Genomic DNA, 19,360 nt, shown 5'->3' with positions numbered 1-19,360 from the left:
GGCTTCAAACAATAACTCTTTAGTCGTTTTGCATCATTGAAAAACATGTAACAGCAAATGGGTTACTTTTAATTCTTACAGTATTGTCTTTATTATTGCAATACGTTTTCCTTTAAAAATATTTTTAGCTTTATTTTCATCCAGTCATTTATTGACCTATGTTCTCTTGTTGGTCACTTCCAACACGCTCCCAAACTCCGTACCCACATCTCACCAGTTCTGGCCCAGGCTCCACTGGTTCCCCATCACCGAACGGATCGACTTCAAGATCTTCCCACTTGTGTTCTAATCCCTTTACTCTTTGGTACCTTCCTACCTCTCCGACCTCCTCACTCCCTAATCCACCACCCAGCACCTCCACTCGACTGGCCCCGCCTCCTGCTCATCCCTCACACCCTCCGCCCCACCATCGGAGGAACACTCGCCCTCAATCCCTCTGCCTTGCCCCCTCTCTCCCCACTTTCAGGTCCTGCCTGAAAACATTCCTCTAAAACCTTCCTATCCCCCCCCGCCCAGCTCAGAGTCAGGCACTGCAACTGTTAAGCGCCATGAGATGCTACCCTGAATGGAGGGAGCTTTATACGAGGAGGGTCTTGAGACAGGTCTTGAAGGAGGCAACGGAGGGGACAAGGCAGAAGGATTGTGGGATGGAATTCCAGAGCGTGGGCCAACCATCTCACAAATAAAATTGGTCACTCACTTCATGGCTGTTTGTTGTGCTGTGCGCAGCTGGCTGCCACGTTTCATCCACAAAAGACACAGTCAATCCACTTTACTTGTGAAGCGATTTGAGATGTTTCAACGACATGATAAGACTGTGATATCAAATGCAAGGATTATTATTATCTCATGAAAAAGATTTTAAAATGTTGGATGTTGCAGTTTTAGCACATGTTATTGCTGCCCAGGGGGGCAGACAAAACTTTGATACTGGATATTATCAATGTTTAAATTTCCTTTTTGCTTTAAAAAAAATGAACTGATATAAAAAAAGCAGTTTTGGAGGCTGCTAGAGTGAGAGTGAAGGTGGTATTGCGGTGCAAGGCTGATTTTAGGACGATTCAGTCAGTCTAATGGAGCAAATGGATGGCATAACGGGAGGTCTGGTCCAATCCCATCTGTGTCTGACTTGCATTAAAGTGGCTTTGCTGGGAGACATGAAAGAAGATGGGTTGAGTCCAGAATGTGGAAGCAAGGACAGACAGACAGACAGACGCTTGTGGTCTAACAGCAGCAGGATGCTGTGTCTGAATGCAGAGCACATCTTCATGAGCACATCTTCACCCACAGCTTACCCATGAGTTATTGCAGCTGCTTTTGATGCATATGCAGTAAGCAAAACAAGCTTGCTGCTTACGCCAAGAAATCCCCTCCTCCACCTAAAACAAGCTTCCTACGATGTACTTTAGGCATCATTTACATCAATCATTTTGACTGCAGTTATTATTGATCACTTTTACCACGGGTTTGAATATGTCTGAATACCTGATCGGGAAAAGAAAAGAGAAAGCTTCCGGATGCGATACACTTTTTATTCTTCTGGCTTTCTGGAGCTCCTCCTATTATTTACTTTGCATTACTCAGAAATCAATGTGCAGTAGATTTTCACATGCACGGTGATCTGAAACTTTTGATTGAAGAGTGATTAACTTCAGCAGGCACCCTGTTTAGGGCTCACTTTTCAGAGTGAAATGGTGCTTCTTGTACGTAATAAATTACAGGAATCTTTCAGCCAATTTATGAAAAAGAAATGCTGAAAATGATCAAGAAATCAAGCAAGATGTAGTCCTGCAAAAATATGTCCCATCTCATTTTTCCTTATCAATATTTTAATTCTCACATTTCTACTTTATTAAGGGTGATTCTCGCGATTCGGCCACTTAATACACAGTCAATTCACTTTACAATATATGCTGTGAAGCGCTTTGGGATGTCTCAACAACATGATAAGACACCTTATCAAATGCAAGGATCATAACATTATTATTATTAAGCCCATATCCATAAACATTCTCTGCCATGAATATGAACAAGAGATTTAGTACCAGTACTTTGCTGGTGTCATCCTTTTGATAGACATTATGCTTTAGACTGGCCTGAACAGTTATTCATCGTTTTGCCCTCTATCTCTCCATCTACTTTAAGGGTGAGTCTCCAGCCTGGCTCAGTTCGTAGCAATCAACAACAACGACGACTTGCATTTATATAGCGTCCCTCACGTAGGGCAGCGTCCCAGAGCACTCTTGCCTCTTTGTCAGAATATTGTGAGTTCAAGCCCAGATTGGACTTCAAATTCATATAGTCTACGCTGATCCTCCAACACAGTGTGCTGCTCTGTTTGAGGTTCCATCCTTCATATGTATTAGACCGAGATCCCATCTGCCTGTTCAGGTGAACGTTAAAAGATTCCTTGGTGCTATTCAAAAAAAGATTCCTGAGGCCCTGGTGAAACACTCCCACATGTAAACTTGGTGATTCACTTCATGTTTGTTTGTGAGACATTGCTGCATTCACATTGGCTGCTGCATTTGCCAGTCACTATACTTAACAATAAATCCTGTGAAGCACTTGGAGGCTTCCTCCCGACATGAAAGACGCTATATCACATGCAAAAATAAAATAGTGGATATTGATTAAATAAATAATAACTATTATGTGTTAATGATTCTTAGTGGGATATTGCTGTGTAAAAATTGGGTGGACTGTTTGCATATGAATACCCAAACACTTTGCTTTACAGTAGAATCCCATGAAGTGTTTTGAGAAGTTTTTGTTGACATGATAAAACTATACATCAAAAGCCAGGCTTATTATTATTTGGTTATTAATATATTATTATTGTGTGGGTCCTTCTTGATTCACCCACTCAAACAAATACACGTTAAGCTCAGACCAACTGAATAAGATTGCAAATTAAAATCTGCCCTTTAAAGAAAACAGCCTGAGAGGACCTGAAAGCAAACAAGAAACTGAAATGTCAGGTATAAGAAATACTTAGTCATCAGGGTTTTCAGTTAAAATAAATACATGGAGTTTGTTCCCCCACAAAGTGCAGGTGTGCTGAAGGAATTCTTTTGAAGATTTTATTAATGGTACTTTTGAAATGTAGCCTATGGAAGCTGACAAGGGATGCGGTCTGTTTCATGGGAGCCCTTCAAATCTGTCGGGAGCCCTTTAATCTTTCAGCAGCTAACAAACCTCTTAGCAGTCTTGCCAACTCAGGTGACACTGAGACCTGCGGTCGATGAAGATAAGCCAGGGTTACCTTGGGATCAATTCACTAGTGTCTACAGTAGAAGCCCTATGCAGTAAATGTTCAGGTGTATGGGATGGTCTTATTGTACTGATAGCAGCTATAGATTTTCCAGATACAGATGGTGTAACAGCAGCTCAAAATATCATGCTGTGCATGGGGTGTGGTGTCATTCTCCAGAGCCAGCTGACTTAGCACTATTGATGTAACAGAGAATGTTGTCTCCATGAGTTCAAAATAAGATAGCCAGTAGCTGGATATTCAGGAGGCACATCTTTATGCAGAGGTTGGTGAGAATGTGGAACTCGGTGCGGGAATCTGTAGTTAAAGCTGAAAGCATCAAGGTATTTAAGAAGAAAATCGATGGATACATGAGGGAGAAGGGAATAGAGAAGATTAGGAGTGGTGGAGGCTATGTAAAGTATAAACACAGCACAGACTAGTTTGGCCAAATGACCGGTTTCCATGCTGTAAATTTAGGTCATCTGATGGCATTATTTGAAAAAAAGAGTCGGCAGTTCTTCCATTGTTCACGAAGAAACAGATTTCTTGGTAATTTTTACTATTTACTGTTGGTGGAACATTGCTGATTAGCAGTTGCTTTTACATACATAACAGTAGTCTATCCTCTTCAAAATAACTGGCTTCGGGAGAAGCATTTGAGAGACTTTGAGATAATTGGTGGAAGTTTAATTATTTATTATTACCTGTGTTCTCAACACTAATGCAGAGAATATCTGATCTACAAAATATGCCATGTTCTCTGCTGACTCGGGTTGTGAGGCAGAATATATTTGCCAAACAAAATAGCTGTGATCCTGACATGAACCAATTTGTGTAGTGGAGCTGAGTACAGACGTTCAACGAGTTTTGTTATGAGATTTTGTCCAGGTAGATTAGAGGCTTCACTGGAAGCAAATTTCATTATAAACAGGAATATTACATTAAGTAAATTAAGACATCTGTTCCCTGCAGGCAGTTTCTCTGCTTTTGATATCAATATAACCAGTTGTCTTTGACGGTACTGTTCTATAGATTGTATATATACTCGCTCCAGTAAATATACAGTAAGAAGTATATTTCTCCTTATTGCTCCACATGTGAAGCGCTTTGAGACGTCTCGAAGATGTGCTATGGCGCTATATCAAATGCAATGATTATTATTATTATATTTCTCATCCTGGCTTCTGTTACATGAGTGCTGGCGGATCTGCAGTAGCTTATTTAACCAGCTATTCTTTGTGTCTGAGTCTGAATCGTAAGTTACATCAGCTTATTCAACCATGGGGACACCACGGCTGAACTCAATTTTGCCTTCCCGTTGCCTGATGTTCATACAAAAACACTTTCCTCACAGATAGTTGAACAACCTGTTAACACCCGCCACTATGTTGACTCACAAATGAAGAATAGTCACTTGGACAAAGTAACATGTGGCTGATGCCCACTGTTACTTTGTTCGTGCATTAGCCCAGAATGAGACCGTGCCTTCAGGAGAAAACAGCAGCGGAGAAAAAACACAAAATATGTTTATCGGTGTAGCTAAAACCAAACCATATATAGTAGCTACAATCAGCATGTAATCAGAAGAAATAATCACGCTTTCATTTCTGCTGGGTGAGCTGTTGGTTGCCAGATGGAATGCTGCCTGGATAAGTTCATCTCGTTGACTCCAGTTCAGTGACTTGCAGGAATGTTGCTGTTAAACCGACGATCGATAACAGTTTCCAGTCTACATACCATTGCACCAAACCCTACTTAGCTGATAAGGTTTGCATAAGTAAAAGCTTCTGTATACACACCTTAGATATACTGAATAATTAATGTAGAACAATGTTCAGTTAGAGCAATGTAATATAATTGGATATGTCAGTATCTTGGCCAACCTTCTAACTAACTTCATAGTACAGAAAAGTTGCAAATGATGGTTGGTGAGTTTGAACTGAAACATTAACCAGTGACTATAAGTGTAAGTTGTTGTTGTAGGTAAACAGAGGCGTGTGGAGTAAGGAAACTTGCCTAACGTTTCACCCTGCCCAGGTGAACGTTAAAGTCACTATTGTAAAACAAAAGAGTTTCTTACAGCATCCTGGCTACCAATCATCAGATAAAATTAGTCATTCACTTTGTGTGCAAATTAGGCACCATATTCACCTACAAAAACAGTCACTACAGTTTAGAAAATAACTCCATAAAACTCTTTTGTGACCTCTTGACATACTAAGATGCTGTATCAAAAGCAATGATTACTGAACTGTTCCATAGTGGTAAGTGTTTTCAGAGTGAGAGATATCGCACTAGCGTAGTATGTAATTCTTTTATCAGAATACTTTCCTCTTAAATAGGGGTGCAAAGCCATAACGGTAAGGCAGGTTACTATTTCCCAAGTGTTTCCACCCCCTGTAATAGTATTAATAATCCTTGCATTTGATATAGTGCTTTAACACTTCTCTTTCTCATTCTATCTTTGAATGAGACTCACATTCCCTATCGAGAGTCACTCCTTGGGCTATTAATGTTCAAGGTTGATGAGAATAATAATAATCCTTGCATTTGATATAGCACCTTATCACATTCTAGACATCTCAAATCTCTTCACAGAATATACTGTAAAGTGAATTGACTGTATATTTATGGGCAGCTAATTGCACACAGCAGTGTCCCACAAACAGTTGTGGATTGAAATGACCAATTTATTTATTTTTTTTCTTGAGGGATTATTATCAGGCGTGTGGAGTAAGGAAAGTTGTCCAAGGTTTGGCCCTGGCCGGGAATCAAACCCAGGTCTCTCACTTGCGAGGCGAGTGCTCTAACCACTGAGCTACAGGACTGTACTGAAGGTTTAAAGTCAGTTACTTGCTCTGCTTGTTAAAAACCGCAAGGCAATGCAGAATATTCACTTCCAATCTGGCGATAACAGAAGTGTCACTTGCTTGACTTTCAAAATAAAATCTCCTCCATGGCCCTCTATTAGTGAATTTAAGAAATCCAAGGACAACTCTCAGTATCACTTACAAAGGAAACAAAATGTTTTCGCTGAATCATCATAGTGAGCACGTGGATTGCTGGAAGCTTAGCACTTAGAATGGACTTTCTCAGCTGTGCGGTGGGATCAGCTTTCACATACTCCAAGTCTGACACAGTATGAGTTATAGCAGAGAAAATACGATGGGGTGAATATCATTCCAGGCGAGACCAGCAGGTGCCTTTGTTGAAACTAGTGTCTCTCTTTTCCTATTTATTTTCCACTTTGCAAGCCTTGTAAGATTGCTGCAGTATATGCTGCCTGCTGAGCTGGGCTTGGTGATATATAGAGGTTGCTGAATAGCCTTCGTTCAGAGATTAGAAATGTCACCCCAGAGTCCTGATACTGTAATTTTTCACATATATCTCCAGCCGCCTCTATGCGGTAACCAAGCGCATTGCGGCAATAAGCTTGTGATGGGCACGGTTTTGTTTGCATTTGGAGCAAACAGGTATTTTGGAGAGTAACAGAATGGGACTTGGCACAGGTCACTGCCAAAACTGAGTACATTTAGTGACCTTTATACGTGAGGGTGTGCTCGTCTCTACTATTCATGCTATTCAGGTTTGGAAATCCTATTATAAAAACAATGTGAAAAATCAGTCCATTTAATATTAAACAATAACTCACACCACACCAAAGGTTGAAAAATTACCAGCATAGAACCACCGAAATACACAACACAGTAGGAGGTCATTCGGCCCATTGTTTCATGTTGGGTTTGTTCCTGCCAGGAGCTGTCCATCTTAATACCTACTCCATGTCAGTCTCACTTAGTGGATAGCACTCTCTCCCAAGTCAGAAGGTTGTGGTTTCAAGCCCCAGGTCAGGACTTGGATCATCCTAACCATTTAGGAGATGAAGTTCTTCTAAACCTCTCCTTTTACTTCCTTCTTCTCCTTTCCATGATGGCCCTGTTGGAGGTACGATCCTTCAGGTGACACAGTAAACTAAGGTTCCATCTGTCTGTAAGGTGAACATTAAAGATTCTATTGCCCACAAAATATGCAGGTAATCCACTTCACAGTACATCCTAAAAGTGGAAAATGTTTTTCGTGATTAATTCTCTTGAATACTTTTATTTTCTTTAACATCTGCCATGAACCTTTAACCTTCTCTACACCAACAGGAAGAATAACCTCTCTAGCCTTTCCTCATAGCTATATCCTTTTTTATCCAGGAACATCCTTGTGAGGCTATGATGTATCCTTCCCATGGCTTTAATATCCTTTCTATAATGTGCATTCGAAAACTAAACACAATATTCCAACTGTGTCCTAACTAATGTGTTATACAGATTCATCATCACTTCTTTACTTTTGTATTTAACGGCTGTAAAACCCAGAATCCTGTTTACCCTTTTAACGCCCTTCTCTATCTCCAGTCCTACATAGTTAACAAACTATGTTTTAGTTCCCCAGATCTATCTGTTTCTCCATTCTACCATTTAAGGTATAAGTTTGCTCCTCATTATTTTTTCCAAATTACAACACTTGATTTTTTTATATTGAACTCTATTTTCTACACCTCGGCCCACTCTGCTAAGACCCTGATAATGTCTTTCTGTAATTACCCGCTCTCTTTATCACTGTTGACAACAAAGTGAGAGTAACTCTCGCTAGGTACCGAACAGTCAGAATGAAAGAGCAATAAATGGGCAGATAGTGGCAGGAGAAGGGAGAGCTTGTTGGCGATGTGTTATATTGTCTATGGTCCATTCCTCACTCTGATTTCTGTGGCAAATGTCTGGCCTCCACTTGGCCACAGCCCTCAGTAGAATAATTACAATCAGAAGTGATGAGTATTGTGGGGCCAACTGAAGTCGCTGTCTCCCTGAGAAATTGTGAATTCCTGAGAGCAATTTCAAATAAGACATGAGGATTGTGAACCTCAACAAAAAAAGTCTAAAGTGACTAAATTGTGTTTCTGCATGTAACTAATGGAGGTCTGTTCTGGTGGGGAGATGGAGCCAGACTGTTCCTGATCAAGTTCCAGTGGCATATGCCTCCTGACAGGATCTGATGGCCTAGGTGCCTTCCCTATTAGAACAGTGAGAGGACAGATGTAGAAGAGATGCAGTAGGAGGCTGGTCGAAAAGATGATAGGACCCACACTTTTAAAATGATCTGTTTTTTGTTTAGCTTTCTCTGGAGTTATACCCCCTTCCATGGCTCATCCAAGTAGCCATTCTTTGTGTGTGAGCCTAAACAGGCTAACAGTGTCAGACCACTCGTTGAATTTCCCCTGTCTGAGATCAGCTAACTGAGGCTAGGAATCAAGTCCGCTCTGTAACACGAACACAGCCAAGGTGTATTTTTTCAGGGAGCATTGGAAGAGCTGGAAACTCCCAACGTATTTTACATGTATAGGAACATTAATTTCTGATTACATATAAGTTCCAGTATTTCCTTTTGACCTCTGGCTATTTTCATTTTTGTCCGTCTGGTGGTGTCAACAGCTAGAACATACCAGCAGCCCTAGCATAGCCATTCTGTGTCACAATATTTACCTTCTCAAGATCTATGTTTTGGATCATGGGAATGTCATGTGTGGAATGCAGGCGGCCAGGGTGGAACAATGTTGCATTGAACGCCTGTGGTTTGTTACTTGGTTGGCTTTGGAGGTCAAGAAGACATTTCAAAACTTGCTTCTTGGAAGAGTTCCCTGAGATTTATTCACGCTCCCCAACAAACACTTTCGGGAGAGCTTACGCTGATACCTCTTGTTCACAGTTTATAGGAAACAATGGGCTTGATGAGCCAAGTTACCTTTTTGCTATTCTCGTCCTGGTTTATAATAATAATAATCCTTGCATTTGATACAGCACCTTACCACGTCTTCGAGACGTCTCAAAGCGCTTCACAGGAAATACCGTAAAGTGAATTGACTGTATATTTCGTGGGAGAAACGCACCAATTGTGCACAGCAGTGCCCCACAGTGTCGTGAATTGAGTGACCAAATTATTTTTATTTTTTTATTTATTTTTTGAAGGGATTTATCACCCCTGGAAAAGTGATCCGCCAATCGATTAACAACTGGGTTCCTGCTTACTGTTAGGTAAACAGAGGCGTGTGGAGTAAGGAAACTTGCCCATGTTTCGCCCTGCCCAGGAATCAAACCCAGGTCCTCCAGCTTGCAAGGCGAGTGCCCTAACCACTAAGCTATGTGACTCCACCCACACAGATCCTTTCCTCCCGCTCTCCCCCACCCACAGTAAAAACCTTTTAAGAGGCTCTTAAAAGGAGAGATGAATGAAGGTGGAGGAAAATCCAGGCTTCTGAGTGTCCGTCGACCCCTCCGGTCCACCATTGGCGGTGTGCTTTCAGCCACCACGCCAAACCTCTGGAATTCCTTGCCTCGGTCCCTCCTCCTTGCCGCCTCTGCGCATCTTCAGATCACACTTGAAGACTCCTCTTTGACCACTGCCTATGGTCAGCTTCTTTTTCTCCCTTGTACGTGTCCAGCTTCAACCATTGTTCAGTGCTCCGAGACAGTGCCCCAGTGTGAAGGTGCAATGTAAATACAGTTTGTTGTTGAAAATGATGATGACCATCAAAAGAATTTTCTTCGATTAAAAGTCAGGATCTTTCATTTACATGGGAGAGGGGAGTGAATACACGGCTGTACTTATTGTGACCCAACAAGCCCTGTGTTAGTGACACAGGGATGAGCAGCTTGAGCAAAGCACTCATCCACTTCCCTAAATTTATTCCCAGTCGATGCTAATCAGTTTATGTATCTGTGTGTGACCGCTCCAGTCTAAAACCTGATTCATTTGGAAGAGATGTGTTGTGTGACTTGGACTCCCCCGGGTCCGCACAGCCACTGACTCAGCCAACTTCAGATCAAATTTATAAATAAGCAAAGACTCTTGAACTGATTTAAATTGATTTTCATTGGTCACAAATAAAGAGCACAGTAGACAGAGCGAATTTGGAACAAAATCTCAGAAACCAACTGTTTGCTGCCAGCATTTCTTGGAGGAGGGAGAAGTATTGTGATGGAAGAGTTTACGAATCAACAAGAATTTTGCAAAAAACTGTTTATGCTATAAAATTGCAAACTGATCTCAAAAACATTGGTTCTTCAATAGGGTGAAATGCTTTGCAAATCCTGCTTCAAACACAATTGTATTGAGTGACACTCAACCTTTTTCTCTACTAAACTTGTAAAGATAAAGGGAAGCTGACAAGTATAAACAATATAATAATAATCCTCGCATTTGTTAGAGGGCCTTATCACGTCTTTGAGATGTCTCAAAGCGCTTCACAGGATATTCTGCAAAATGAATCGACTGTATATTTTGTGAGTAAATTATCCACAAAGCTCGTGCTCTTCCTTTGTTTTTTGGGAGAGGAAAAGAAAGTAAATTGACATATTCTCAAATTTACTCTATTTGGATGTTCCCCACAGGACATTCCTCTCCTGGCCTGCTACCATGTAGTTTTGAATGGAAAAGGTTACAAACAAACCCTAGCAGAGCCCTGTGATACAGCCGACAGCCCTCTCTTTCATTGGGACTGTATCCTAAAACATTCCTTGACAAAAATCGTAACATTTTACTTTTCTTCCTTTCAGATGAGGACTTCCCTCCGCCGATGTTCCCGGAGGACGAAGATGAAGAAGGTAAAGGCAGCATTCGAATTAATACAATTGATACAGTTTCAGAGCTCTGCTTTCAGACCTCTAAATCTCATGTTTGGATTTCAAATCATACATAGGTTTGTCTTCTCTGTGACGTTACCCTGAATGGAAAGTGTTATATTAAGTGCAAGTTGTTGTTGCAATTTTAAAATGTATATTATTACATTCCTCTCTCCTTATTGGGTGTCTCAAGCACTCTTAGGCATGGAAACTGTTAATAAGAATAATATTCCTTGCATTTAATATAGGCCCTTATCACGTCGTTGAGACATCTCAGAGCGCTTCACAGAATATACTGTGAAGTGAATTGCTTGTTTGTTTTGTGGGCGAACCACAGCAGGCAATCGTGCACACCAGAGTCACACAAATAGTAGATCGCGTGACCACATTTTTTTTGGAGGGATTATTACTCCCAGAAAGCGATCCGCCAATCAACTAACGACCAGGTTCCTGCCCGGGAATCAAACCCAGATCCTCTCGCTTGCGAGGCAGGTGGTTAGAGTTAGATGAACTGAGTGCCAAGGTGGGAAAATACAGGGAGTGAAGATAAAAGGGAAAGAGTTTTGGGGCACAGTGGCTTACTGTTTGGTTATCAAAGGTTGGATGGAGGGATTGATGAAAGAGCAGTGAATGAGAGTCAGATCGTTTGCCAGAAGACTGGGATTGGGATGGAATGCAGAGGTAGCGAAGATCGTGAGGTTGGAGATCAGGATAGGAATTGTAAAATTGATCCGCTGTGTTATTAGCAGCCATGCAGAACTTGGTGCAGGAAAAAAATATGGGTTGCAGAAACAGTGTCAACTGAAGCTTACGGCGAATGATTGAGCTTATGGAGGAAATTAAAGACATAATGGAAAGTCAGTATTTTTAGCTATCAGAGTATGATAGATTCCCCCCCTACACACACTGTCTATTGTAGTTTTCCCAGCTCCACATACAGATGTTAACTCTAACCACAGAGTAACAGATGTGCTGCATTTGTATGATCTTTTATCCGGCAACAATGCAAATGTTATACAAGTTGCTGCTCACAATTGTCTTCAAGGAAATGTGACTGTGGATTTTCACTTTGGTAACAAAATATAACATGTTCATAAAAAGTCAGTCATAGAATTACTATTTTTAATAATTCAATGTTCTGTACATATCAGTGCAGCATATGTATTTTTGTGATGTTCACGTGCACGCATACAACAAGGCCAGGGATAAAAGTAGTCGGTTGCAGGAATGTGCAGGAATTCATAATAATGCACAAAGCTTGTCCATTGCCTTTATATGATTCCTTGTGGTTAGCGAAGAGACTGGTATTGGCTGTATCTGTGAAGATCGGTGTGGGCTGACATTTCCACTGCGCTCCTCATGCAAAAAGGATAATACTTCTGGGGTGGGGTGGAGCACTGAATGACTTAAATTCGGTATGAAATAAAGTATGGGTGGCAGTGCACATGTGGAGTCCAGATGTTGTAAACACTGAATTAATGACTGTTCGAGACGAGGAAAAAAATCGTTAGACTTGTTACAGCAAATGTGGAATTTTAAGCACTAGGTTGGATTGAGAGACGGATTCTATTTCATACCGATTGGCGGAAAGTCCTTGGCTTGATTGGGATACATCTCAGCTGCAACTTACTGACTATTAATGGAGTTTCAACAGATCAGGTGTCCAAGAGCTTGCCAAGGTTCTCATGGGTCTGAAACATGACAAGGCTTCAAGGATAAGACAGAAGCTAACGGGCAAGACACAGACAGTAGCTTTAATAGCTGGAGCCCAAACCAATCATTTTTATCATTATTTCTATTGAAGAATGGAGTCATTCAATAAAAACAAATGCCGGAAATTCATGGCGAGTCAATCAGTATCTGAAAGGAGAAAGAACTATTAATCAGTCTGTTCTGACTCCTCAAACCCACAAAATTAATTATTTCTCTTTCAGATGCTGACTGACCAGCTGTGGTTTTACAGTATTTTTATTATTATTTCAGAAGTCTAACATTAATCCAGCTTCTACTGCTGGGCTCAACAATTCTTCCCAACCACAGACTCTCCAATCCTATTTTCAGTGTTCTCTTTTCACACTTTGGACGCCCTCCCTTTTCTATAATTAGGATAATAACCCTTCATAGAATCATAGAATTATACAGCACAGAAGAAGGCCATTCAGCCCATCGTGTCTGTATATGATATACATCTCTTCTGAAGGACGACATCTCCAACTGGAATGGGTGGCTATAGTGTCACCATAGTCTGTGAGCTCTACATGGGGAATGAGCCCACAGCCTTCTGCCTCTACAACTACAACAAATGACATTTGTATAGCACCTTTCACGTCAGGAGGACATCCCAAAGCGCCAGGTGAAGCAAGAGTGCTTTGTACAAACTGAGCCAGATTAACACCTATATTGGATTGAAAGAAATACTGAGCCAAATAGTGAGATAATGCAAGTAACATCAGTAGAAATATTAGGTCCAAAATTTCATCTTGTGTTTGTCTGCAAGACCATTTTGTTTTAAAATTTAAAATCACACAGAATTATGAAAAATACTTCAGTTTAATCTTAACCTGGAAGCAGGTGATTTCAGTTCTTGAAACCTCAGTTCTTGATTTTTGTATCAATATTGATTTTTTTTTCCACAATTCTGTGCAATTTTAAATTCTAAGCCAAAATGGCCAACACATTGGGACGTTCTCTTGACGTGAAAGGCGCTATGCAAATATAGTTTGTTGTTGCTGTTCTTGTTCTAAAGACCAAATTAGTATGGAATTTAGGTACTACATTTTGTAATATATGGCCCTGAGTTACCAAACTCTGACAGTGTGAGGGAAGTAGACTTAAAATCAGTAAAAGTTTAGGTGGGGTTCAGGAAAACCGGTCACAATGAGAACTCAATTTTCACCTCCTTTTCTGGGCAAAATGATATAAGATTTGAGACACCCAGACTCCCCAATGCATCGTTCAAGTGTTATGTTAGGAAGTGAAGGCCAAGTTACCTTCCTTATCATCTCCGCCACATGCATCATTCCCAAAAGATTTTGCAAACAAAAGCAAGGGAGAGTCAGGGTTGTGTGTCCAGGAAGCTGCTGTTGGCCTCACTTTCCTATTCCAGTGCAGAAAGGAAACAACCCTGACCTGTTCAAGCAAATGAAATGAAGAGGAAACGGGGAACAGGTTACTTAATGGGATGGGGTGGAACTCTAGTCACAAGAGTGATGGAATCCGAAATGCAGCAAACAAACATGACTCGGTCCAGCCCAGGGAGACCTATGAACTGTGACTCAGACTCGTAGCTCCAAGTCATTGATTTGATTACTTGACGAGGGTACACCACATATTGGATGCAGAGCAAAGCTTCCCTCTAACATGTCTGTCGAGCACTCCCAGGTCAGGTACAACATGTGTTACATATAGAATAAAGCTCTCATTATTCAGTTCCAATGGAAAATCCTTTCTGAAGGCTCATAATAATAATAATCCTTACATTATTGGAAACAGCAGCTTTCACGTCAGGAAGTCGTCTGGAAGTGCTTCACAAGATAAACTCTAAAGGGTAATGACTGTATTTTGTAGGCAAAAGATATCCCACAGATTTGCTGTAGTTACAGCAAAATAATCCCAGGGTGGGTGTTTGAATTAATTTTTAAAATGAGTAATTTTTACGTGTGGGCCAGGTAACAAGACTTGAGCAGGATCGGGTTTCAGTCCCAACCACCCCTGCATATGCTTCCGGAAGGGGAGAGAAACTGCAAAAAAAACACCAATTGTTAAGGAATTTGAGGTGATTTATGTTAAATATTTTTTGATTCTAAAGTAGGCAGTTGTTAGATTAAGGATTATCTATGTGTAGTTATAGTGGTGAGAGGTGGTTCCCCTGACTATGTTCCTGCTGTAGCTGAGGGACTTGTACAGAACAAGGTCTGGATGTTATATTAATCCATTCATGCTTCCCATCAGACTTGAATAATGTTGCTTCATTTCTGCCATCGCTGGTTTAGTGATAAAGTTAATATATAAGTCCTACATTATTAATGCATCTTGTTCCTAATACAGTGAAATATTTTGTATCTTCATGAGGCAGTCTTACCCTTACTCTGTCTATTTGAAGAGGAAGTAAATGTTACTGGAATAGAACAGGGATTTGGGGTTAGAGTAGTTGGCTCTATTGGAGGAGCTAACACCAGATTTTACTCAATGGGCTCCTTCTTTGCTGTAATTTCCATGATATATTTATGAATATATAATGTGGTTGTTTCTTCTATTTGGATTGCAAAGGACAGCATTTCATTTCCTATCTTCAAAAATAGAGATTGAAACATAGAAATTTTCCCATTGTGTTTGTGTCAATCCTGACTGTTTTTCAAAATTGCCTTTTGAAATTAATCCATTTTCCGGGTGTCAAGACGTTTCCTCTTAATACTATTATTACTCAGTAGCTAATCCAGTTCCTTTTTGAATGATTGTAATCACCTAGCCTTATTAGCCACTGGTGGTAATAATGGAAGTGAATTATAGTGGAACCCCATTATGATACAGGTCTATTTGCTTAATTGAACGTGGACTTACTCATTCACTATGTATACGTGAAGCCTGTGCAAAAAATGGCGGATTCCAGGTTTTCAGATCAACATCACTTCCCAACCAACGAACCAGCGAAGGAAGCAAACCAGCCGCCTGACACATGCACATTGAATGTGGAAATGTGACCAGCTATCTCAGAGCCTTTGTAAAGTGGGTTGAGATTTATGACGTCCCCACTTCCTCAAATACCGCTGTACAATGAGGTTCCACAGTATTGCCCCTTCTATCAAATGTGTTATGTGCCTCCTGGAGCTCACATTGATATACAGATGAAGAATATAGGACCTGATGGTTGATTCTCTTTTACGCAGTATGTAATGTACTCACAGGAGCTGACACTGACATCCATACAAGTCATACAACACCACTGAGGTTGTTTGCAATTATCAGTTTCTTGGTTTATTAGATTTAAACTCATCAAAATAAGTAAGATTTATCTACTCACATGTGCAGATATGTTGTATTGTGGATTTACCAGGCACTGAAATCTGCTGCTTTATTACAACCCCACGTAAAGTGATTCATTGAGCATCATTTCAAAAAGTTGTGATTCTTGAAGCAAAACCTTAAGAGATTACATTGCCCCATACAGGGGACTGATTTCAATTAGGCCGTGAATAAATTTACTGAACAACACCCGTAAAAAATTATTGCAATGCGTCGTACGTGTGGAAATTGATGGGAAACATAAACGCAGGCTGTGCAAGTGCAGACCCCTCTCTGCCTCATGCCCTTCTGATTCGTGGCAGCAAACTTCATGCTTTACATGGAAAAGGTGTGAGAAGAGGATTGATCCCTCCCCCGGCACCAAAGATTAGCTTGTGGACAGGACCGTGTTGTTTCCCTATTCTGCCGCTTCTGGCAATTTATACAATTCTAGCTTTACACCCTGTGAATGTTTGATTTCCATGTGTTTGCTTTAAAAAGGAGAAATGGTCTTGGCACTGAACTGGCATCGCAGGTTGCTTATGCCTGGTATGGAAATTAGCCGTTTGTATCCTTTATTTGCTCAACTGCTAATGTCCTTGTTCAAAGAACCTGAGCCTTTTTTCTTGCAGCATCTTGTAAAAATATATATTTGCATGTTTACAAAACTTCAGGGAGATGGATTATTAGGAGAGGCTGAGCGTGAGACAGACATACAGTTTGTAATCAGCTCAGATCAGCTGTGAAGAGAGTCAGCAGTTTTGATTTTTTAAACAACTTTAACATTAAAGATTAAATCCCATCTTTTAAAGTTATTAGTGATGTGTTAGATACTTCCAACTTGCCCTCACAAGAATATCTTTCTAACAAGAGACTTTAGCAACTCTTGAAAGTATCTCAGAGATATTGTAAGTCTCCAAACACTTCACTGTTTTATAGTATAATGCAGTGAGGTGTAGGTATCTGATAATATACAGCAAGGATACAGCCACCAAGAAGTCGACTAAAATCAAGCCAACTTGATTGCTGTGGCAGAGTTAAGGCCCTTGGAATAAATAAAGAGATACTGACATTTCAACATTTTTTAGATGACTAACGTGGACACTGGCAGAACCTACTAGTCATGACTGTTTATGCAAGGCTCACATGCCTAAAGAATAAAATAATAATAATCCTTCTGATACAGTGCCCTATCATGTCAAAGTATCTCAGAGTTTCACGTGATATAACGCGATTCAAACCCAGCAGCCAGTTTGCACGCAGCAATGTCTCTCAAACAGCCATGAATTGAATGATCAATTTTACCTGAGGGATTGTTGGCCAACAGTACCAGGAGAATGTCCCCTCTTTTCAAATGGTGCCATGAGATCTTTAGGAATGCACCTGAACAGGCAGAGGATGGCATTCTGACTGTGCAGTGCTCCCCTAGTCGCCCATTATAGTCGTAGTCCACCAAAGATACAGCACGTAACACTGAATATAATTATTACCCCATTATTTTGTACACCACAGTCAGCAGTCAGATCACTCCTCAGATCTCACGAATATAACCTCATTTTACTCAGATTCTCATCTTAGTTAAGTCCTTTCATCCCACGTAGCATCTAATGAATTATCGTAGGACTTCCTCCAATGCTGGTATTTCCTTCCTCAGAGGAATACCCCAAAGACTGAACATAATACTCCAGATGAGGTCTGACCAGCCCTGTATACAAATGCAACGGTACTTTCTTACTTTGATATCCTGGAGTACAATGGGCTCTCAAACCGTTGCTAACAATCACGCTACCGATTTAAGGCACGGTTTATGTGGTAAACAGCATTTTTATTTATTTTTTAAAAGTATATTGTTAGAGGATATTCAGATTTTTCTGTATTTTCACTCCCATCCTCTTAAATAATCCAGCCTGGCATCTGGGAATGAAAGAGTGGATGCATTTCAACTCCAAGCCCCCTATAATACCAGCTTCCATCACGCATCATCTATGTCCAGACGGAACTCCCCTCAAATATATCAGCCTAGCCAGATTATAGCTGAGTGGGGGTGGGGTTCTTAGCTGAGCAGGAACTCCTGCCCCCAAAAGGCTGTGGATGCTGGATCCATTCACATCTTCAAGACTGAGGTGGATAGTTATTTGTTAGGTCAGGGTATTGAGGGATGCGGAGCAAGGGCGGGTAATTGGAGTTGAGGTATGGATCAGCCATGATTTTATAGAATGGTGGAACAGGCTCAAGGGGCTGAATGGCCTACTCCTGTTTCTCTGAACTCAGTCACGTCCTCACCAAACATCTATTCGCACTTTCCAGGAATATTGCTCAATAGCGAAGTGCAGGAACTATAGCTGATTTTTTTCCCGCCCTAAAATATAGACTGCATAGACCTCTCAGGTGACAGGTACACTGTTCCAATACAATCAAAGCTAATGTTAGCCAGTGTGATGTAGCAGTCATTCCCCGCAGCCTAATTCTGGCACCTCTCTGATCCACAACATGAGAGTCGGAATGTGAATATCTGGGGAATCGAGGTCTGCTTTAGCGAATGTAAGTGGTGGCCTCTGAGTGCTTTTTATCTGAGGCTCGGTGACCTGACTGAAAGTATACATTGAAAAAAAAACATTTTCTTTTATTCGCTGGGCAAATGTGAGTTTGATTAGTAGGCTTTGTACGTTCAGTTCTCGCTCTACACGAAGGTGGGATACATTTCAGGCCCTGAGGTTGGAGCAGATGTGCAGGGCTGATACAGGCACTAGAAACGATCACCGGGCTGGACTGATGAGATCTGTTCACTGCCCCGACAAGTCCTGAGGTGGAATAACTTTCCAACGTTGACCACCCAATCTGCTTCCTGTATCCAATTAACCAACACAGTGTGTCTGTCACTTTTTCTTTCCCTCCTCATCAGCAAACGTTTCCATCTGTGATCCATTTGAGAGTCTATGGCAGTGTTACTCACATTTTGTCAAGGGCTATAATCTTATTTTGAGTGTATGATTCTTCCCATCTTTCACTTGCTCAATCTTGAGTCCTCTTTCTGTCTTTCACTCCTCATCTTTCTCTCACACCGAGTGTCTTGTTCTAAGTCTTCCTCATTTTCTATGTCTATCTAGAGATAGACATCTATATCTTGCATGTTGTGAAAGGCTAGAATGAATTTCAAAAGGACACATCAGTGTTCTTCAGACATTAAACCACACCGGTTTTATAGTCTGTCCCCTCCATTCCTGGCCACTTCCTGAAACGCTGATTGAGGCTCAGGTTCTGGCCGGTCTCTTATTCTTCCTGTAGAAAGCAAACATTCTGTTCATGTTCTAATAATGTCGAGCAGAGTGAGTCCTGGATTCCTAACATGGCAATGAAGTCCACATATCAATAGAGCAATCTCTCAAAACTTTTGAGTTTAGCCTGAAATTTCCATTATCTGCTGAGCTTCCCACAT

The 19,360-nt window shown here is 40.9% G+C and overlaps 1 protein-coding gene across 2 annotated transcripts in view; it reads left to right on the top strand.

The window, feature by feature from the left end:
- The window catches only part of skap1 (src kinase associated phosphoprotein 1), a 224,681-nt gene that overhangs the window by 164,391 nt on the left and 40,930 nt on the right, over positions 1-19,360 (top strand). For both annotated transcript variants that reach the window (XM_007904379.2, XM_007904380.2), the window contains one exon: positions 10,858-10,905. In XM_007904379.2, the coding sequence (XP_007902570.1) occupies positions 10,858-10,905 (48 nt within the window). The remainder of the gene's footprint in view (positions 1-10,857; positions 10,906-19,360) is intronic.

This window comes from Callorhinchus milii, unplaced genomic scaffold (genome assembly GCF_018977255.1).
Source record: "Callorhinchus milii isolate IMCB2004 unplaced genomic scaffold, IMCB_Cmil_1.0 Scaffold23, whole genome shotgun sequence".
In the NCBI taxonomy this organism is placed as follows: domain Eukaryota; kingdom Metazoa; phylum Chordata; class Chondrichthyes; order Chimaeriformes; family Callorhinchidae; genus Callorhinchus; species Callorhinchus milii.
This window is presented reverse-complemented; position numbering and strand designations above follow the sequence as displayed.